The sequence below is a fragment of the Gasterosteus aculeatus genome, chromosome 15, assembly GCF_964276395.1.
Source record: "Gasterosteus aculeatus chromosome 15, fGasAcu3.hap1.1, whole genome shotgun sequence".
Classification (NCBI taxonomy): domain Eukaryota; kingdom Metazoa; phylum Chordata; class Actinopteri; order Perciformes; family Gasterosteidae; genus Gasterosteus; species Gasterosteus aculeatus.
In genome coordinates, this window is record NC_135703.1 from 4683242 (window position 1) to 4705977 (window position 22736).

Sequence of the window (22736 nt, forward strand, 5' to 3'; positions counted from 1 at the left end):
AAATGTGATCCGCAATTAAATCACAACAATACATTCAACAGGTTGTTTAATTGGGCCCTACAAACCTTATAAAAAAAACTATACATTTCAAATTAAAACAGGTGAATTGGATTTAATGAAGAATGTAATTATATAACAGGATGCAGTCTAATTGAGGGGTGGTGGGGCAAACAAATGGGACACTGAAGTGCATATCATTTGGTCAACATTGAAGAACACAAGATGATCGAACACTCTGTAAAAACAAAACCACGTTTGTGCTCTTATCTGCCTGAGGCGATGGCGTTTCATCAACAAGCATCAGATTATGACTTCAAAAGTAAACCTAAGGACCGGTTCAGCATCTGTATACAGCCAGTCGCTGCAGAGGGTAAATAGCCACAACCGTGGTGCTACTTGTATCCTATGAGTTACATACTTCATGCTCGGTATCAGCGATAGCCGTGCTCGCCGTGGCCAGCGTCACACGAGCAATGGTTTTACCATCCTATATTCAAGGTAATCGCAAAGCCAGAGGTATGTCAATAAAATATAATGGTACATTCGTCAGCAGGACATATTACAGTACATGTTATGGACAAAAGCTGCATTAGAAATGCATACATCCTTCAGTAAAAGGATCCATTTCACAAAGCACTGCTAAAATAAATCAAGGTACTTTGATATGATTTAGATAAAAAGATAAATACATTTCTTTGAACACAGGAAAATTACATTCCCAGCAGCTGATTCAAAGCTATATGTACAGAGACACAGACGCAAGCATCATTCTTTGCATTAGTTGCCCAAAATCACAGCTTTTGATGAGACTCTTCGGACAACAATAAACAGAAACCAGTGTATTCACACTAAAGTCAACAAGCAGCGCAGAACAGACCGCCTTCAGGGTCAACCATGCATGCAGACAGGAAATTGTGCTACACGGACAGATTAGCCCGGGATATCTGCACTGTTGTTGCGGGTGTCGTATTTATGGTGGATGATGAGCAGGACCACACCCAGGAAGAAGCAGATGGAGCCCACGGTGATGTAGGCGATGCCAAGGAAAGGGTTCTTGCCTCCCATCCAGGAGATGGTGCTCAGGATCATCCGCTTGCGACCATCAAAGCTGCGCACGGGGTAATCTGGTGATCACACGGTTAAAGGAAAAAACAACAACAAAGAAAACGATGGGAAGTTTTGGCTTTTAAATCCCGGCTTGCACAGAACCATTCATTTTGTGAAACGCTAATAAACATATCCCTGTGTGATTCCACCAAAGTAAATAAAATATCCATTCATGGAAGCGCAACAATTGCTAGTTTACCTCAGTAGCTTTACACTAGTTTTAGTATAACTAGATAGTATTCCAGCTTCTGTAAGTATGAGATACCTGGAAAACTAGTTGAGTAAAACCCAGATCCCCCTCTACCCTAAAACATGTACTGATATCAAATGAGCCACTTATACTTAGTTCAGATTACTGGGTTGCTTCATAAAAAGGTCGGACACAAAACTGGCTTCAGCCCAGTGTCGACTGCAACCCGAGCTGAAGTGTATTTGTTTCAAATATTTACTTGTTCTTTAGGTGTTTGCCAGATTAAGAATTTGTGGATTTTACTTAACAACTATGTGATTTAAGATAACCAACGATACGGGTAAATATGCACAACCCTCTTACCCCGTCAAGCATTATGTAGGGCAATAAAAGTGATATCAGCCACCCCCACAGGGTAGTTGTAGTCTTGATTGTACAGTGGGACGTCCGGCCCAAATTCAAAAGGATACTGTAAGTGATGTTCAAGACGTAGTTGCCGCTGGCTAGGGTGGGGGTGCTGCTGGACTTCTTCTGGATGATACGATAGAGCTTGCGAAAGGTGGGCAACGCAGCTGTGCGCATCCAAACGATGAAGTCCTCGTTGATGAAGCCGTTGTTCTCGGGATCTGTGTCCATCTCAAACACCGGCTTCCTCCAGTTCACCGGCTTAGATGTGCCTGAGAAAGAACAAGACCCCCCCAAAAAAAAATACAAGTTAGTCTGAAGAACCCCCCCATGTGTTTACGGGTCCAAAAACAGTTTGATTTAAATACCTTGGAAAGCTACAGTAAGGTTGTCGTTTCCACCAGGGTTCCTGAACTTAACGTGCTTGTCCGTCCACCACGCGATCCCCTTCTTGACCAAAGGAACTGCATTCCTGGTGCCGTTGGAATCAATGTAATACAGCTCCAGAGTATCTGAAACAAACATATTAAATAAGGTTTCCATCGAGTAAGAGCAGCTAATAAGTAGTAAACCGTTCCGATGGAACCTCTACATCTGGAGAAAAATGGTGAAGTTGTGTATCGTCTCATACTCACCGTTAAAAAGGCTGTTCGCTATGGCGCCGCAGGGAGCGATGGGCTGTGCTCCACTAGTGCGGTACGGTTCGCATTCCTTGCTGGGGTTCTGTAAAAAGCCAGCTGTATTAAAAGGATGCGAAGGGCACTTACTGACATTGAAATGGTACAACACTACATCGTACCATTAAAGCAGAGCTGTCGCCATTCAGCTGGCTATCGTCCCTGGACTTCACATAACGTCTGTGGTTCTGGTAGAAGTTGGATAAGCCGTAGTACATAAAGACGTTGCTCTGCAGGAGGAGAGAGATCGGATTATTGATAAAGAGTATCAGTAAAAGATTGAACGTACTTGACCCAGGTGGTGATCATCGGCCCGGCACACACAGAACCAAGCTGCTACTACTTCTTCTTATTTCACATATAGAATAATAAATGATGAGATAAATCATCGAAGCGCATTTACTAAATTTCTTTTTAGGTTTTTCAAACATGCTAAATCATGACTGAAATCTAAGCTATCCTTAGCGCGGCTGGTTTGTCTTAACTGGAAACTGAAAAGACAAGAGCTTTTAGAAGTAATCAATACAAAGCTGCTGCAAGCCCGCCTGCCCAATTTCAGACCACGTGATCGATGATAATAACGTCTGTAAAACGACCAGGGCTGCGATTTAAAATAGATCCTAATGGACACTCAGTGTCAGGAGAGGAGCTTCCATCTTTTTATTTCACCATCAGCTTTGAAGCCGAGGGCATGTATTATGCATGGCGGTCCGCCTGCTGCGGGCCGGTGTTCACCTCAAATGGCTGCGTCAAGGTGAAGGGCACGGAGCACACACACGGTGTCGTGCTGTTCCAGGTGAAGTTCTGGGAACAGTTGTAGCATTCATCGCCAGGGTCTGCACCCGTGTAATCAATCTGAAAAGAAAGAACACAAAGTTACATATTAAAGTGACCCAAAATCAACACATACCGTTTTGGACTGTTTAACATCCAGATCCACAGAGAAGCCCCTTTATTCCATTGGATAAACACAACATTCCATTTGTAAGATTTGTATAAAGAGGTGCCGATTAGGATGTTTTTTGGAGGAATATCTAGTGTGGCCAAAATACTAGAGAGCCACAAGTTCCCCAAACACTTTTCACAATAGTTTCCCCGCAGATGAACATTTCAGAATTCCATTGATTTCAATGCTGTTGCATTAGCTTGACCTGATGTCACCGCGAGCATTTTACCGTTGAAAAAGACGTTTAAAACTGGTTCAAAAGTTTTCTTGACATCTAAATGTAGACGTTGAAAAGGCTTTGCTACCTCTAAAATAATTAACATAGATCGGCACAGAGTAACGGAAGGAAGCCTGAAAAACGTCTACCACTTTCTTTCATACACACATGCACACGTCATTTTTTTCATTTCCTGTTCGCTAGTGCACCTTATTTTTCAATATGTTTTAACTTTAACTTTATTCTTTAATGTTAAACTAACCCATAGCCGTCCATTGTCGTACTGTCTACTGTTACGCACCAACTTCCCAGTCAAATTCCTTGTACGTCTGACATATTATGGCAATAAAGGTTTCCTGATTCCAGATTCCTGAAACAGACGTTTTCAACGTCTGTTGAAACGTCTGTTGAAACGTCTGTTTCAGACGTTTTCAACGTCTGTTTCAGACGGACGTCTTTTAAACGGAAAAATGCTCGCTGGGTGACTTTAAAGCTAACGTAGCTCCTAGCTAACCAACCGAGACTGTACTGTAACGAGCACCGGTAACCGTTAGAAGTGAGCCGCTGTACCTCGTACTCTTTGATGTTGTTGGAAGTGACGTACAGGCCGATGCCGATGGGGATGAAGATGAGCCCGATGACGAAGAAAGCCGGCAGCACGGTGCCCGCCGTCAGGATGGGCTGCCAGGCCGGTAGTCTCTGCTGTTTGAAGGCGGTGTTGTCCGGCTTCTTACTCTTCACAACCCCGGGGCCGCCGTTATTCGACGCGCCCGGGTGGTGTCCGTCCTCCTCTTTCGCGTTGTAGCTCGACGCCATCATGGCTGCAATCCGCTTCGGGGCGAAACAATCGACTGGGAATTAGAAGTTATTGGTAGTTCCTCGATCGCAATGCCACGCGGTAAACACGAGGCCACACGTTAAGGCAAAGGGTAAACCTGTTTTAAGAGGGGAATTTACCGCCAGTCTAATCCAGATATTGTACTCATTGCAACGTATATGTTGCACGTCCCGTTAATCTCATCCTAGAAGAAGAAGCCGGAAGCGTTCAAGCCAATAGGACGATGAGACGTGGCTGTTACGTCACTGCAGACAACAAGGACGCCCCTTTCAAAACAGTAGTGTGTTGTGCAAAAATATCCAGGAGGGCCGAGTGCGAAAAGTGACCGGAACCTGCCGTCCTGACAAAGGAAGCTACCACCGACCACTTTTCGCACTCGGCGTCACTCAAAATATTAGATGCAAATGTGAAAGTCTGTGTTTTAAAATTGAATTGCAACTTTGGAAATCTATAATCTATTAGCAAGATAACATCCCGACTTGTTATGCCAAAGAATTTATAGCATTAAAAATGAATTTGATAAACATGAAATTGAAACGAGAGATTGGAAACTGAATAATAATTTATATAGTTGTGCTTTCATATTTTCAAAGAATACAGGATAAGACCAACGTTGTAAATTTTTTGGAAAATAAATATTTCAACATTTGAGTCCTAAAACGGTTCTATTGAAATCTTGGATTATTGTGGTCTCTTATGCAAGCATAATACTTTCACTTTACCTCAAACTATATGTAAATTTGCAAAAAAAATAATAAATACACGTAATATATTAAACAGTCACATGCAATTTATCTGGCACACTTCACTCTCTGTCTTTGCTGCATATTTGCGTTATTTGCACTCACAAAAAACATCTCTCTTTTCAAAACATTTATTCAGTACACTTTTCAGTACAAATCTTTTTCAGAAAAAAATAAACATAATTTACACAATTATTTTGACCAATGTGTGCTTCACAAATATTATCAACAAATGTGTGAGACAACCATACAAAGCAAGAAGCATTTAGTAGCTGCATGGTCTAATACAATATTTACCTAAATGTCACAATACACATTGTAAATTGACTGGTTTCCATTTAAATTAGAGAAATTTATATGTACAGGTACAAAAGACGTATTTAATTACAAACAAAAATGTCTCGGGGGCCTTGAAATGTCCAGTTGAGTTTTATAGCGAAATCAAAGCTTTCTATCTGTGGGCATAGTTGTAATCTTTTAGAAGCAACGTGTTTGTGTATTTTGTTGGTATTTTTTTTCCATCAGGCTTTTCCTCCATTTTGAAAAATACTGCTGTTTACAGAGGTTTTCTTAACTTCTATCCTCATGGACTGACTCTCAGCTCGTGACTCTAGCTTCACTCCACCGGAGATCCCCAGGGATCCCAGCGCAGCCTTCCCTGTCTTCAGGCTCTTGGACATCGGGATGCGGGTGAGCCCTGTGCGAGGTGCCTGGGCATCATGCCCAGTCTGTTGATAAAAGGAGAGATTACAGTTTATCCGGCGGGAGAATGCAGACAAAAAAAACTCTGAACTTCTAAACAGTGTAACTAATCATACAAACATATTAGCTGTGTGAATGAAAAATGCAAATATTTATACATTCCTTCACTTTATACGAGCATATTAGCTTTGTGAATGAAAAATGCAAATATTTATACATTCCTTCACTCCAATCCCAGTGGGCGAGCGCTTGTCCGGGCTGTTTCAATGTGTTGTTTATGGTGCAGGGCTGCTTTGTGTCAGCCAGAGGGCACTAAGCCTCTCCGGGCTGTTTGTGAATGTAAATGCTGTGTAACAACTCAATTACAGCGTGACTCTAGCAGAGTGGCAGAATGCCACCTCATTAGCTGTGCTGTGCTGAGGCCTGCCCATAGGACCATTTCTGTGAGGCAATTCACAAAGAGGACATTATGAAGTCCAATGGAGCACTAACCGTGTTGCTTCTTCCAACATAGAGATAAAGAAACCTCTCTGAACCACCTCCTTTAAAATACGTAGAAAATTAAAACCAGAAGAAGCATTTCTTTTACATTTTACATGAGCATTACAGACTCTATCCTAGTAAATAAAGGAACATTGTCACTTTAACACGTTGTGTTCTGTAAGAATGCAAGAATGAAATGATATATCTTGTTCAGGTGTGCTTCAGAACCACAGCAATGCAACTCAATTAAATATGTATTACTTCATGATACTTTTTCTTTGGTAGCAAGTACTTCCAAGAGTAAATTGCTCTCGGGCAATGAATGGTCAAAATGATTAATGTTATCAAGCAAAAAGTTATTCAATACTTCATATGAACAGAACCTCTAAGCCGAACCTACCATGCTTTGTGTTGGTCTGGAAGTGTTGGATGCAACGGGGGAAATTGTGATGGTACTCATCACTTTGTTCTGTGTGCTCCTGGCAGTGGTGGTGGTGGTGGTGGTGATTTGCCGGGGGGAGCGTAAAACTGTCCCAGTTGATAAGGTCATTTCCCTGCTCTCTGTCGCAGCAGCCGCCGGCCTGACCACCACCTTTGGGGTCATGCTGTTGGCCAGATGAATGTGGATCTTGTTATCGTCTGTGGTCGTGATGTAGCTCGTGTTGGGGTGGCCCTTCCGTGAGGGCATCGGGACCATCTGCTTCTCGGGGGTAACCTTGAACACAGCTCGGCCCATGGTCATCTCCTGGGGTTCTGGGGAGGAAGATGCTTCCGGCACCATAGCACTTCTCACTGTCATAATAGAGACGGGGGACAAGGCTCTTCCTGAGGCAGACGAGGGGACGTGGCTGTTTACGGGAGACTTGGCTCTGGATATTGTTGTGATGGTGACCGGAGACTTGGCTCTTTCGAGGCCCTGAGGTCCGTTGGTGGACTTTCTCTTGTGGTTTGGAGCAGAGTAGGTGGGAATGATTGTGATCCTTGATTTTGGTTGAGACGGGTTGGGGCTTAGCGGAGCTGAGCTAGAGAAAGAGTCCTCGGCAGTGGGGCTGCTAATCTCAAGAGTAGCCGTGTTGTTTTGGTGGTCTGGTGTTACGTGAATGTGTAAAGGCTGCCCTTGCTTTGGGGACATTGTCAATTCAGAAGTCATATGTACACCATTCATTTGCAGGTGCTTTCCCAAGTTGGTCTCCTGATGGGCGTTGTCCTTTTTCCTCATCCAGGGAATCCAGGACTTCTTCACGCCCAGGTCGCTGCCAGACGAAGGGCAACGCTCAACACCACTCTTTTCTGTTGGCTTCTTTAGGTACTTCTGTCTGAGGTTGTTCATGATGTGATTCTCTTCTTGAACAGATTTCCTGATAAACACAGCTGGGGTATCCTCTTCTGCTGGCTCAGTCGACAAGGCCTCCGTCTGTACTCCAGTGGAAGTTACCGCAACGTCTACTATTCTCCTCCCGTTCAAACTAGGCCTTAGCGCTCGACTGTGACGCTTTGCCATCTCCAATTCTTTGGTGAGATGGAAAACTTCGGTGCCCATGTTCTTGGCTCTCTCCTCCTCTTCCAAGAATCTCTGCTGCAGGACGGAGTAATCCACCTGGAGCTGTGAAAGTTGGTCTTCCTCGTGCATCAGTTCATGGATCTTCTCCTTGAGGGCTAAGACGTCTGCCTGCAGTTCCCTGGTTTTGGCCTCCTCTTTTCTGCATCGTTGTCGGAGGTCTGCTTCCTGGCTTTCCTCCTCTCCTTTTTCGATTGCTTTGTTTCGCGCTATCTGACCCCTCATTTCTTCCACCTGTTGGGAAAGAATGTTGGCTTTGTCTTGTTCAGTCAAGAACCTTTTCTCCAGAATGTCGTACTGATCTTCTGTCTTGATCAAATCTCCCTCGACTACTTCAAGTTGTTTAAGACGATTTTTCAGACGTTCGATTTCAAATGTCAGCTCCTTGACTTTTTTGTCTTCTCTTTTGGCAGTGTCAGACATTCGTCCCAGTTCACATTTCATTGAATTCACTGATAGCTTTTCTGCTTGCTCAAAGCCATCTAACCTTTTTTTCATTTGACTAACTTCAGAACTGAGATCCTTAGTTTTATCAATTTCACGGGTCAGTTTAGTACCAAGCTCTACCTTTTCGATGGTTAGAATCTCTACTTTGGTTTCCATCTCTGATTTCATCTTCAAGAGCTTTTTGCTTTCCTCTATCAATTTTTCGGTCACCTCCATAACTTTGCCCTGCTCATCTTTGAACATCTGACTCAAATCCTCCTTTTTCTTCTCATCTGACTTCATTCTTTCCATTTGGGTCTTTCGTTCTTCCATCAAAGCAACAGTTAATGATTTCAGCTTACTCAAGTCATCCTTAAGGCTCAGCTCGGACCTTTCTAACTTAAGTTCAGATGACTCAACTTCTTTCACGCGGATTCTGAGAGATACGACCTCATCTGAGAGCTCTTTGGTGTGTCCCTTCTCCGTCTCTAGAGCAGTGTGTAACTGTGCACATTCAGCCTTGTTTATGCTGAAGGTACCCTCAAGTTTCTCCAACTCCATCATTCTTTTTTGGAGCTTCTCCACTTCCAGCCTGAGGTCTTTGCTCTTAGTATCCTCTTCTTGTAGCCTTTTCCGTAGCTCTTTACACTGATATTCAGTCCTGGTAATCTCCTCATCTTTTCCCTCCATCTCCAGCACATGTTTCCGCAAGTTCTCCAACTCAGTGATCAGGTTGGAGTTCCCGGACTCTCCTTTGCCAATCTTCTCCCTCAGCTCCTGCAACTCTTCCTCGGATTTCCTCAGGGCCCTGTTGCTCTCCTCGAGTTCTTCAACTTTATGCGTAAGCCCAAGAACATTGGCATTAAGTTGACGGCTGTGGATCTCCTGAGTGGCCAGCTCGGCGCTCATCTCCTCATGTTGTTGGGTGAGTTTGGTGGACTTCTCTTTAAGCTCCGCCTCCAGGCTGAGCACCCTGTGGGCGTCCTCCTGACTTCGCTCCCGGGCTTCACTCAGGGCCTGCTCCCGCTGCTGGAGCTGCTGGCTGAGTTCCTGGGCCCGCTGGTTCTGTTGATCCATTTGTTCCAGGTGCTGCTGACGCTCGTTGACCAACATCAGCGTGAAGGACTTCAGCTTGACCAGCTCTTCCCGCACCTTGGCCAGACGTTTGGAGTGTTCCTTCTCCTTTTTAACCTGATAGGCTTTCTCGTTCTCAATCAAGCGCTTCAGTCTGAAATGTGAAACAATCAAAAGCAAAGCATTAATTTGGCTTTTTATTGATTTAAAAGCTAGAAACTTGTCTGTGTTTGCCATTGTGTTACAGAAATGTGAATAAGTTTTATTCCAGGATGCCCTACGCAGTTAATGTTTCAATGATCGAGAGAGACTCAAAGCCATTTCTATCTTTCTTAGAAAAATAAAATAAAATATAATATAATCAGAGTATATTTTGCATAAAATATATACTATACATAACATACTATACCAAACGAGCAATACAATCAAAAGAGAAAAATGACAAATATTAACACTAAACATCCAACGTACCTCCATCCATGGAGACTAAGAACACAATCTGCTGGTTAAAGTTTCACCCTCTCACCAAGGTGTCTTCTTTTTGCTCAGCTTCTATCTACGCTGCATCTCTGGCTCAAACAAAATGAATGCAAAGCAGATTGGATGCAAAGCTGTATATTTTCCTCTTACACTCCCAGGGACATATGACATTCAGCCTGCCCGTTTTTGCATTGCAAAATGGAGCAAATTAATCAAGGCAGCAGGACAACAAGGAAAAGAGTGCAACTACATCTTAAATAACCCCTAGTTTTTTTTATATTCATGGCTGGACAGAGTCACAAGTCAGAAACTTTACAACAACCACATTTGAAACTTACCCTAAACGGATACTCTACAGTCAGCACATAAACATTGTTTTCCGATACACAGGATCCTCTGAGAACGCATAAGAAATAGCCGGGGTCCTTCTTTTATACAAATCCTACACCGTCACATTCCATGCACGTTATCAGGACGATGAAAGGTGAATAGATACAGTTGAGCACCAGCGGACCTCTCGTGAGTAACGTCACCTTATCCATATAAGGGAGAATGTATGAGAGCGTGTGGACACTGTGAAGAAGGGGTTGGACCCTTTCCACAGGAGGAGCGTTGTGTAAAACCCAACCCCAATTGTCATGCTTTCATAAAACATGGAATGTTTGGGGGGAAAACAACTACGGACAGTTTGTAATAACATTCTGGGTAACAAAGAATGAGTAGATAGAAACGTTTATCTCAGACAAAATCAAGTTCAGTGTGCAAATGATATTATATTTCAATATTGCAAATGATATGGCCTCTGCAGACCGAAAGCAATACTCTCACTAGCACAGGAGACAGCAGAGAAAGTCTGCTGCAGGTCCACTCGAGCGGAAACTGAACTTGAACTGGGTTGGTTGCTGAGTCTGAATGTGATGAGGAAAGCAGATATGGCAGAGTTGGATGTCTCCCTTGACGTGAAGAAGATTTGGTACAAGGATATGTCAGCAAAGATATATGTTTATAAAGTGCTACACCCTGTCCAGTCGCATGGAACTGTATAGATACACTCAATCTTTTAATAAACTGTAGTTTTCCGCAAATTAATTCAGTTTGAAACGCTAAATGCCGATTGTCCGTGTATAAGTTACATTAAATAGCTACATTGATTTATATCACCAGCAGTCGTCTTTGCCAAGTGAGATCACTTTGCTTTGGCTTCTATATCTCAGATTGTGACAGTCAGATGTCACTGATAGCCTACAAACTGGCCCTTTGGTGCGAGAAGTTATGATGTAATTGGTATCTGGCCTCAGTGGTCAGGGAAACTGTCTCTGAGGAAGAAATAACTATGGACCAATTGGCTGTGTAGAGTCGTCCTCCTAAGGGACTGTAGGTTTAGAAAAGTTTGAACGAGGATAAAACTGAAGTGTACGTGCAAGAAAAACACTTCATAAGCAAATACACAGACCCAAAAAGACTACACCCACAGGAGACCATTTATTTCATCATGGAATAACATGTCATCCCATTTTTCCTGGGAAATTTGCTCACAGGCACTGCAGATCCCGTGTGCCTGAAGGCCGGGGATTCAGGCAGATGAAAACTGCCAAAAAGCTGTCAAAGCACAGTGTTGTACGTTAATGACTTCTCTTGACAGAGGACGACCATTTTGTGTTGTGCTTCTGTGATAGTGAACAGTAAACAGTAAACACGACCAATGTGGTGTTAAAAGAGATGAATCAGAGACAAAGCGGACATAAAACTATGCAGGAGAAACACAGGAGGTCCATACATACTGTGTGTACACGAGCTGCTGACAGACGGTGGAACACGGCTCTCAGTGTTGGGTGTGGCCTTTTTATTTTCCACGTGTGACTTTACACGTAAGCGATTTCTGTTAATCAATGCACCTTCTAGTTAAAGTCAAGCCACTTGAATAATTTAATTTCTCAACCAGTAAATTCCTCTCTCTTGTCTCAGCAAATGGCTGACGGCTACCAGTCAGAAACAGCTCCTCCGGTGCCCATCCTGTGCATTCCTGCAGCTGTTTGGCACAAGACCGTTTCTCTCTTTTCTCTCTTCACTATCACCCTGCTGGCGGGAGGAGATCGCATTGATGAAGACGAGATGACGACATGCTTCCGTCTCAACGAAAAGAGTCCAAACCGACACCAGACACGACGACGACGGGTATAGTGTTCCTGCCAAACTAATGTTTATGATCTTTTTCAGTTTGCAATGTTAGTTTTGTCCGTGTTTGGCTTACTAGTGTAAGCGCCCCCATTGAATCACTCGCTGGGTTTTGTGTCCTTCTATGCCGACAGATAGAAGAATCTGTGCTCGGCAAGGTGCCGACACATCAAGACCTAGCAGAGCTCATCTCCGCCACCGAGCTGTACATGAGCCAGGGAACCTGCTGGAAACTACCCGGCATAAGAAGGAGTCCATCACATGTAAAACCAAGGATCAAGTGAAAGTTAAATGGTTGTTCACTTGTCATTTGCTCCAAACTGAAGGCTTGGCTGTAAGGATTTCAATGATAGTGATTTTGTTCAGAGACTGGTTTGCCGAACCATTTTCTAAATTAATTAATAGTTCCCAGAAGCATTTTATCTCTTGTTATGTTTTTGGGTCAACCTCTGTGAGTCAACAGACCAAAAAAAGTAAAGCACAATATGCATATAAACTCAACCAATTTGGTTCCATCTGGATAACTTAATTTAGGCCTGTGTGCACAATGATTTACAACCATGAACGAATTCTTCATTGAAACGTCTTGAATCATGACCACTGTCTCTCCCTGTCGCAGTTACCAGTCGTAGGAGTATACTGCTGTGATGCTGCTGCTCTCTCCTCTGGCGTGTAGCGGCAGCTCAGCTGTCAGGACCGTGATTTAACCTCCACAGCCTGTTTCCTGTGTCCTCCACTAAAGCCCAGGAAAGAGCAGTCGTCGGTGCCTCGGCTGTTTCAAGTTTTGACAGTTCTTGAAATGCAGCATGGAAGGGGTGTCTGATCTGCTCTACAGATGACTGACTGTATACATATACAGTACATAACACGTGCTCTTCCTCCTGCTCTGCTCGTCTCCCTCAGACTTATTAACATGGACGTCATATAGTCATATAGACCAATTCACAATGAGGCGTTGAAACTCCTTCATGGGTCCATGTTTTAATGAGTCGCGCCTCCTCTGTCATATGCATTCAGTGCTCATCCAAACGCTCACAAGCTGGTTTGATCTATGTGGGGACCCTCCACACACACACGATGCAACCACCCCCTCTCCCATGTGGGAGGGTGTGTATGTCCCTCTTTCTCCCTACACCAACAACAGCTCATCCCTTGTCTCCTCTGGACCGACAAGCCAGGCCGCAACCTCGTTGATGACTTCCTTTCCGCAGATGATGTCACGAGAGAAGCCCTGCGGTCCTTCCCTTGTTTTTCTCCGGGGGCTTCGTCTTCTCCCCTCCGTCCCCCTAACCTCCCTCCTTCCCTGAGGGAGCCTGGACCACTTCCCCACTCCACCCCCCCTTCTCTCCCCCATGCTCCGTATATGAGGTTATCATTTTAGCATCCAGCCCCCCCCCCCCCCCCCCCCCCCCCCCCCCATGTCCCCTCTCCTGTTCCCACCTATTCACCCGGCTGGTGAGGCCATCTTTCACACATTAGCAGTTGTCCATGCATTCCTCCACCGCTCTTCCCCCCCCTGATTATCTTACCTCTCACACGTTATGTTCCAGACTGGTTTCAGAAACCCTCGTTGGCTGACTGATTCATGTTGGCACTCACACGCCTCCCCCACTGCTGTTTCCCCTGCCCCATGCATCTCTAATAGCTCCCTCGATCCTCTCCTCACCTCTCTCTCTCCTGCTCCAGAAGGTTAGTGAAGTCGTCGCTCTTGTCCATGTAGTCGGCGTGCTTGCGTTTCTCCGAGTCCAGCTGGTTGACGGTGCGGCGGTGGGACTTTTCGGCCAGCAGCAGCTGACCCAGCATCCTGCGGTACGTCTCCTTGTGCTTCTCCTGCAGACGCTCCAGCTGCAGGCACACAATCACAGGGAACAACCCACATTTAAGAAACCAAGGACGCATAACAAGTGAACCTCATGTGCTGTTGTGCAACATTTTTTAATTTCAGCAGCAACGATCAGTTCAGGAATGTCACGAGTGCATTGTGCAAAAATGTACGATACGGATTTTCAGCATAAAACTGCTGTGACCGACAGTTGCGAAGCTGACCTCAGCCGTCGGCTTTTGGTAAACACCGTGTTCGCGCGGCTTGCTGCCAGTGATGAATCCGTCCCTCTGCAAGGCTGCGAGGGCCGAACCGGGGGCCGAACCACAACGTGATTCAAGGTCCTCCGGGGCAGCCTGTTGGGACTTTAGCATGCAGATTACGTCTTCTCTGGCCTGAAATCACACAAAGGATTTAGAGAAATACAAAGCATACAACATTTGATGCCTTGAGGAGAAAATGTGTCTATTCAACTCCTTTGGACTGCCGTCTGAAGAGTAACACATGTATTTTGACATAAATAAATGTGGCCGTTTGCTCTAATTCAACACATCCTAAAGTCTTTGAACCCCGGTAGCATTTGTTTCATGGATTCCAGATTTCTCCCGTAGGCACAAATTTGCTGTTTTCTGGCACATTTCAACTTTTACCACAAGATAGAGCCATTGAGCATGAAATTGCTGTCAAACTCCAAATAACGTATGTGTACCGACTTTGTGTTCATTCAGAAAGCCTCCTCAGGTCCGTCATTATTGCACATACCCCTCTTATTACAGCAGGTTATTGGTCAAATAGAACACCCAACCCACCTGAATCTCTCCTTCCATGATCCCCAGTAGTTTTAGCAGATCCTTGTTGGACAGATCCATGATGTTCGCTCTCTCTTCTTCAGACTCGGGGGAATCAAACAGTAGCTGCTGTTTGTTGGAGATCACCTCCTCCTTTGATTTCTCTTCACCCTCCTTCTGCTGGACTTTGGCCTTCAGGCTCTTAACGGGCAGACACTCTTCCTGTTCCTTGCTGATGTCATGATCAGCCTGTGGAACCCCGAGCACCCCGTTAGCCGGGGTTTCTACTCCGCTGCTTTTGGACCTCATCTTCTACCTGCACCAGCAACAGAAGAAACACGATTTTACATTTTTTTTATAGATTATAGTACCGCTCTTAGTTATTTTATGGCAACATTTGTTTCTTTCCACATCATGCCATCGATCTCTTTCTTGCCATTTTTGTTTCATTTGATACAGAAGGTGTTAGTAAATGGTCACAACTGCATTTTATGACTTTGGTCCTGACCACTAACTCACTTTGACCCAATGGCACGTACACTGGATGACATTTTTATATGTAACATGAAATACATGTGGATAAATACCCACAATCACCCAGCAGTGTGTGCATTCCTGACACGCACAAGGTTTGTCTCATGCCGAGTGTTGATAATGTAAAAGCACATTTGTGGCACTCCTGGGTGTCTTAACCTGCTCTGCTGAACATTTTGTTCAGATCCTGAGTATAAATCTGTCGTTGACAGACTCTAAATCTAATTGCACTACGTTTAACATTTATAACAAGTGACGCTGAGGTGGCCTGCGGCATGCTTGATTACTTAAACATTCAACGGGAGAATACAATCGAGGACTTCGGACATACATTGTTTTACCAGAGAGTCAGATGTTCTCCCACCCCAACCCTGAGACACCGAGCAAGTGTGCGATTGATTTCAGATATGACATCAACAGCGCTTTTTAATTACAAACAGAAAACACCACCCAAGCCCCCAAAATCCCCGCCGAAAACCCCGGGTGATGTCATAAGACCCCGACCTCTGAATCATGCATTGAGACATCCTGCAAGCTCACCAACATGTCACCCTCCCTTCGACAGTTTTGGCTATATATACACAATATATATAATTATTTATATATAGGGATGTATTTATATCTGTAGAAAACACCAATGACCATTTGAATCAGTCCCACTAGATTAGTAATAGCGGTTTTGGAAGGGAGTTTAACTAAGGTTTTGCTTCACATCAAGTGTCTTGTAGTCATCAAAGCAAAGACTGCAGTCAAATCTAATGATGCTTGAAAGCAATCTGTTCTGTTTCCAGGAAAGAGAGCAGAACACATGAGAGGGAAGCGTGCGAGATAACGGCGGATGCATCTCTCTCTTCAAACCCACACATTACGGACACGTCTTATCTCAGCTCTGGAAGGTCAGCGAGTGCACATTGGCTCCGATGAGAGCTGGTTCTTTGCTGGAGATTAATTGCGGTGCCTTCTTTCCTGTCCATATCTATTAGTTTCAGCTGTGGGCTCACTATCACTGAGTCAAATGTGTTGGTACAGCCCCGTACACAAGTGCTTACAGTGCTCATCCATTCAAGCAGTGCCACATGTGCAGTACTGTAAATTCCTCGGGCAGATTACCGGGGCGACCAAAAGGTTGACACTTAGTTAAGCAAAGCAAGGTCTATTTTTAATTTCTGGGCCATCTAAATGTACTAAGCTGAACATTATCAGCCCATTAAAGAGGGGACATCTTAATAATAAACACACTCATCTTAGGCTTTCTGTGGTGATTGGACTTCTGTTTACTTAAACCAGCCTTAATTGAGTTTAACTTTTAACTCTACTGTTTTATCCACCCTGACTACTTGATTGTAGTGTATTCTCCAGCAACAAATGGGGATTCCAAAGGGCCTGAGCCCGGAATTCCAGTCTGACATGCAGCATTAGCAGTTGTCTCTATGGAAAACAAAGGAGAGCGGGCAGACAATAAGCCGTCTCTGCGCCGAACTCTGAGGTCTGCGCCATCCTGCCACAATCCCTAAACACATTCATGGCTAATCAAAACCATCGACACATTGATGGTTTTGCCTGGGTATCCCATTCCATAGGGCCTCCTATACAAAAGGCTGGTCTAATACCCAGCGAGTCACCCGTCAAGGCCTGAGCCGATAACTAAAAGCGGTGTTCCAAATCCATCCTATGGTTGGAGTCCAGCTGTCATACATATGAGTATTTATAGGCCCAAACAAAACATATGGCCCCATTCCAAAGAAAAAGGGGCTGTGAAATGTTGTCAGTGGTCAGCAAGTTGGTGAATGCCACTGATGTTCACTAAATGACTTATCTGTGGTCTGAAATTCCAGTTTGAACACAAGGAAGAATAAAGTGCCCCAACAACAGCTGCCACTTTGGGAAGTAGGCCGTAATCTATACAAGATTAACGTCACATTATTTGTTATATTTAGCCAAAGTATTTGATTATTTCAGTTGGTTTCAGCCGCTCTAATATGGACATTTTAGTGTTTTATTATTTTTATTATCAACATTTTGACCTCTCAAGTGCTTCATTCGTCAATCAAAGGTTTAACTGATATAATTGTGAAAAGTGGCTTTTTTTTACCCTGAAATGGTACAAAAGACAGGTTCATTTGTGCATATAGGTTGATTTTTTCACCTGTGTGTATTCATGTGGACACACTTCAACAGAAAATAAGCAACATTAGCATTAGCTACATTAGCAGAAATACAAACTGCTATCATGACACGGCCCTATTCCAAGCCTTACAGCTATTTATCTTTCTGCAAGCTTTAACTCCTAAAAGATTAGGCTATAAAAATGCCAATTTAACATTAGGCTCATTAGTAATATTCACAAATAGGAAAAGTGAAGAAGACAAGAGATCTGGTAAATAAAGTCTGCATTGTATTTGCCAGAGAGGAGTAATGAGGAAAGCAGCTGAAATAATGCAAAAACAGTTTCATAAATTCACACCACTAACCCAATGTGACTAAATAAGGATTGGCAAGTGTTCTTTGCATGTCAGAGCATTTGGCAACTTGTTCTTGATCGAATGCAAGTGCGCTTTGGAGGCTCTCCCGTCCTGACAAGGAAAACACGAAAGCCCGCCAAGCTATAAGAATTTCAATCAAAACCGTAGCTGAGGATGAGAGTCGAATCCACGAGTCAATCCGACTGATATTGAAAGTTTTGTGGGCACTAACTTCTTTGCATGGGGAACAAAGCGCCCGTCTCTTCTGGGATTGGGCAGCTTGTTCCAGTCTAAATATCCAGTGACCCCTGGTTGACCAAACTTGCTCAGCTAGCGACGCCGCTTCAGACACGTACAAATGCCCCAAAATTTTTTTATCCATCCTGTCACTCTCACTCAAGCCTGCAGGAGCTTCAGCAGTTAAAGTGTCACTAGTGAGCGAACAGAGAGGAACGTAGGTACTTCTCCCACATTAATGGCTTACTTGCTGAGCTCAGTCTCAGTTCTTGAATCAGTCTCTTATAAGAAATGGCATAATATCTATGTGCTTGTGGCAGTTTGTTAATTATTCACTTTGATTTACCGAAAGTATGAACACTGATAGTGTCGCCAAGCATATGGACGCATGCAGCTGCTGCAAGACTCGACTCACCTCAATCTATCACAATTAATTTAATATACATGGTGAAAAAAAGGGAAACATCCCTTATCTATGAGTCAATGTCACCTGGCAACAGCAGTTATTCTGTCTGTCTGTAAACGGAAACCAACTAACTCGTCGAGCGCAAGACCCGACCAATGACACGCGTGGTGTTCAGCTTCACAGCATGGAGATCAGGGAAGAGATCAAGTTCTGGTTGTTCTATGAATAGAAACAGCACGACAACATATGGATGAAGCAGTCTCAGATATGCTAAAATGTTATGGGCTCAGTGTCTGATGTCTCGTCTAAATGTCCACTAGATCAGTTTTTTGACTGCCTGTTTTTTGGGGCCCTTGTTTAAAAGAAAAGAACTATCACTTTGTTTTCATGGCTCTCCTGTGATAATACTATAATGCTATATCTGATGAGGTGTAGGACACGTTGCTCAAAGTTATGCTGATGGAGGCCTTTAATTGCAGTTGCAGTTCATGGATTAGACCTTTAGCTTTGTCAGTGCACCACATTTATATGTATGTTACAGGTAGAATTTGGGCACTGCTCAATCATGTCTCCTTTGTGGCTTTTAGGGAAACTGGACACAATTAATAGCAAAAAGTTTACCTTTGTTGCCTCCTGTGGGTTAAAATACATTTCTGCTTGTTGCAATGAACCAACGATTGGCAATACTGGTCCGTCAATTCATCCATTCGGGAACATCTCAACAATTAGTGGGCGGAAGGTCAAGAAATTGTGTACAGACACAAAGAAGAAGAAGAGTGTTGTTGAAAGCACCGCCATGCTGAAGTACACTTCAAAGAGCTGTGGACTCTCAGTCGTGTTATCAGACAAACAAGCCGACTGCAAACATCTAGCAAGCTAAAGAGGCAGGTGTTTTTTATCAGGAGGTAATGGAGACAGACACCACAGGAGAAGGACCCGTTTTTAGATCCAAGTGAAGATAAAAAAAAAATACTTGAGCATTTGTCTTTGAGTAAGTATCAGTACTTTATTATGCACTAAATTATGAGGCGTAGATAGTTTTGTCTCAGCCTGATGTATATAAATGTATATACAGCATATATATATGTTAACATTATTTCTCTACAATGTTAAAAGAACTCAATAACATTAAGGCGTAACTCTTAAATTAAAGCTTTTTAAGTAAATATATTACACTCTGGAGTGATAGACTGTTGGATATTGGGATTGAATTATTAAACTTGGCTAACTGCACCTTTCTAAGCATTTCAGTTGCCATTAACAAAATACAATTGTATTATAAATGAGAAATGCATTGTTGCAGGTGAGGCAAAAGCAGAAATAAAAATAAGTTAAAGCGCTTATCACTAACAGTGATAAACAATGTGTGAGCTCAGCGCTTTCAGGAGATAATTACCCGTGCACACTGTGTCAGTGACATCACTCTTAGGTGACATCATCATCAAACAAATATATCAGTTTACTGAGAGACTCGTGACGACGTCTCTTCCACTGACGCAACGTGAATGAGACATCCAGCACGTGGTGGGCAGAGATTCTGGGAATGTTCTGTGGAATTTACAATTTCACCAGCATCAAAGCAAAAAACAACATGTCTAGTGAAAGAATACTTAATAATGTGAACTTCATAGGACTTCACTAGTTTCACAACCAAGCAACTGATGAGCTACATATTACATTTTGTTTGGAGAAGGTTGCATCTTTAGAGAAGGGTTTATTTTTAAACCAAGGCAACATGAGTATTAAGTACCACTGCGAAATATCCAAATATGTCTAAACTGCATGTTTGGCATTCAAGACCAGAGGCCCATGTACTCCTGGAGCTGTGCATGTGTTCATGTCAGCTGTTGTTGAGGCCCACTAGACTTAATCGGGAAGACAGTGACTATTGGCAGCAATGAGCTCCACCTCCCACTACATTGTGTTTATGGTCATGCACATAGACATACACCCACACTTCTACTCCCACGCAGAAACGCATGTACAACAAAGATACAGAGTAAGGGAACATAAAAATTTGTGAAAGAAAAGGTGAAAGGTCTCAAAGAATAATGAAAGCAATATCAAGTCCTTTTCTTTAATGCATAGTTCTCTTATTTATGAAATGTGCTTACAACTCCATTTGTGTAATTCCATTCCAAGTGGATTAATTCTCAGTTATACACTGAAACCCAGGATGCAACAACGCAAAAGGCTTTTCTACTCACAGCCTCAAGCTGAAGCTCACTGTACCGGTGACATAGAGCTATACTGATGTCATGAGGTAAGCCAGTGAAACGCATTTAGTACATCTAAAATCAATGCTGTTTTGGCAAACACCCCAGGCTCGCCCAGCTCCGTTTCAGTTCAAACAGACGCTCACAAGTCTGTCTTTCCCCAGGGATCATTTGGCTGATTGAGCTCCAAGGACTTTGCAGGGCATGAGATGTGCTAGACAGGATGAGCTTAGATAAAGTTGGAACGAGTGCAAAAATGTTAATGAGTAATATCTGGCAACTAGGTGGCTTTGTCTGGTGTCAGTGGTGACATCACTGAGTGCACAGAGGCCACATCAGCTGGAGAGGGTGGGGGAGAGACAGAGGAAGGTTGAGGTTGCACAGAGCGCCTGGATACTGACAGAAAGAATCTCTGACACCAGCAATAGCCACACCTGCGTCAGATTCCCTCGCCGAGGGTGAGATACTTCCGTGGTTTGTTTTCGGTTCACCGAGATGATGTGCGCATTGAAGAATGGACAGTGGCTCTCGGGAGCCGTGTCATGCTCCTCTCCCAAAAGGCAGATGACCTCATGTGGATGAAATGGAATTCATTTTGGTTTCATTACCATCCATAAATATTCCTCATGAAAGACGTCATCCTGCTGAGCTTGTGAAGGCCACTATGTTAAACAGTGATGGGGGTGCATTGTGTATTGTATTCAACGGCGGTCCATTAGGTATGGCACCCACAACCCAAACTCCAGGTGGCTGTGGGAGAAGTTAAGGGGAAATGGTCCCATGTGTCTATTTCTATGGGAGATTCCTAAACACAAATAGCCAAATGATAGATACCTTTTTGTTCCTTTACATTCTCAATATCTCAATATCATCCTGTGTTGTCTGGTGAAGCAGTGGGCTTCACTTCCCACACAAGCCTTCACACTAAATGGTCTTATTCATACAGCAATATACAAGGTAATTCATTGAGACATTTCATTCACGACTCTCTCTTTTCTGTACGCATGGTCACAATGCCAAATCTGTATGGCCAACAACAGCACCAAGACTAGTCCCTTGTCTTCTCATGGGCGAGTAATGCGTGTAGTATGTTGAGATCCATATTATTATTATGAAATGTTGAATTAAGCACTTTCTACGGGGAAGAGTTGTTTCATTCATTTAGTGCCAAACAGATACAACCACAGGTGGAGCCAAGCGGCTTTCAATCAAGACTCCTCATTAGCTTCATTGAATGATGACAGCGGAGCAGCATCACCTGTACTGTGTTTCCTAGATTTCATTCTAGAAGCAGGACAGCCGGTGAGCTCTACTTTGAGCTCAAAGCACGTAGCCGCCTTTGGCTGTTTTCCCACAAGAATTCCCAAGGACAATCTCGGTAGAAGCCTACTTACCTGCTGTTGTCCCCAGGTTTGTCTTGCGGTTGGTCTTCACGCCGATGGTAATCCTCGAGAAAAGGCTCTGAAGCTGCAGAGCGCCCACGAATATCCTCCGGCTCTCGGGTTCCACTTGTGGTGTCTGCTTGTCCGTGCTGGCTACCTAGTTGGGCCAACAGCCATCCCAAGTTCCACTCTCTCTCTCTCTCTCTCTCTCTCTCTCGCTCTGAGTCCAGCTTTCAGTTCCTCAGCTCAGAAAAGTTATGGCGGAGACCAATAACAGAGCACAGTAACTTCCCTCTCCCTCGCTTACACCCTCCATTCCCCTCTCACTCCCACAGCCTATCCAGATGCACTCTGCAGAGCGCTCTACGGTACACCTCTGAATGTCTTTCCCTCCTTCCCTTCGAGAAGTCAGCCGAAGAGTGTGTGAGGATGAAAGGCAGAAGGGGCTGAGGGGGTAGACAGTCACTATTCTCCTCCCTCTCAGCGGTTGAAAGGGCTCGTTGCCCGGCGTGGAGGAAGGCAGAGGTGTCCTTTTGTCAACGGGCCAGATCTTTTCACTCAGCGACATCCTCCATTGTGCCTCCCCTACTCTTTCTTTGACTTGAGCCACCGGGGCTAAAAGTATTCTTCTATTTTTAACTCGTCCACTCTTGCCAACACGGACGCTATTAGCAGCTGAGGCTAGCTGAATGCTAAATGTTTTGGCTGGGCAGCTAGAGAGTTAACTTTCCTCGCTGACCCTCGGTGACAGCTGAACTGTGCCCATTTTCGCATGCTGGGAAAGTACCAGAGGCAGTAGCCACCCAATCCCCAACAGTGGTCCAACGAACCACCAATTGCTGACTTTGGAGGGCTAAGTGAGGGCAAA

At 44.0% G+C, this 22736-nt stretch overlaps 2 protein-coding genes across 2 annotated transcripts; both read right to left on the reverse strand.

Moving 5' to 3' along the window:
* Positions 1–29: 29 nt before the first annotated feature.
* Positions 30–4735, reverse strand: tmem30aa (transmembrane protein 30Aa). Its single transcript, XM_040199128.2, has 8 exons — positions 4500–4735; positions 4113–4373; positions 3115–3234; positions 2502–2609; positions 2338–2425; positions 2071–2214; positions 1768–1974; positions 30–1124 (listed from the first exon to the last, which is right to left on the reverse strand). Exons 2-8 carry the CDS (start codon positions 4359–4361, stop codon positions 931–933), a joined length of 1110 nt encoding a protein of 369 aa, XP_040055062.2. The 5' UTR covers positions 4362–4373; positions 4500–4735; the 3' UTR covers positions 30–930.
* A 505-nt stretch (positions 4736–5240) lies between these two features.
* LOC120832665 (filamin-A-interacting protein 1) lies at positions 5241–22628 on the reverse strand. The gene is made up of 6 exons (XM_040199121.2): positions 21881–22628; positions 14653–14947; positions 14068–14238; positions 13688–13866; positions 6709–9520; positions 5241–5851 (listed from the first exon to the last, which is right to left on the reverse strand). The coding sequence occupies exons 2-6, from the start codon at positions 14938–14940 to the stop codon at positions 5645–5647; spliced, it is 3657 nt and encodes a 1218-aa protein (XP_040055055.1). The 5' UTR covers positions 14941–14947; positions 21881–22628; the 3' UTR covers positions 5241–5644.
* Between the last annotated feature and the right edge of the window lie 108 nt (positions 22629–22736).

Coding starts and splice junctions, on each gene's coding strand:
- tmem30aa (XM_040199128.2), bottom strand. CDS start 4,361: ATGATGGCGTCGAGCTACAACGCGAAAGAGGAGGACGGACACCACCCG. Junction 2,610..3,114: donor CCTTGACGCAGCCATTTGAG/GTGAACACCGGC, acceptor CTCCTCCTGCAG/AGCAACGTCTTTATGTACTA. Junction 1,975..2,070: donor CCTTACTGTAGCTTTCCAAG/GTATTTAAATCA, acceptor GTTCTTTCTCAG/GCACATCTAAGCCGGTGAAC.
- LOC120832665 (XM_040199121.2), bottom strand. CDS start 14,940: ATGAGGTCCAAAAGCAGCGGAGTAGAAACCCCGGCTAACGGGGTGCTC. Junction 14,239..14,652: donor TCATGGAAGGAGAGATTCAG/GTGGGTTGGGTG, acceptor GTGTGATTTCAG/GCCAGAGAAGACGTAATCTG. Junction 9,521..13,687: donor CTGGAGCAGGAGAGAGAGAG/GTGAGGAGAGGA, acceptor TTCACATTTCAG/ACTGAAGCGCTTGATTGAGA.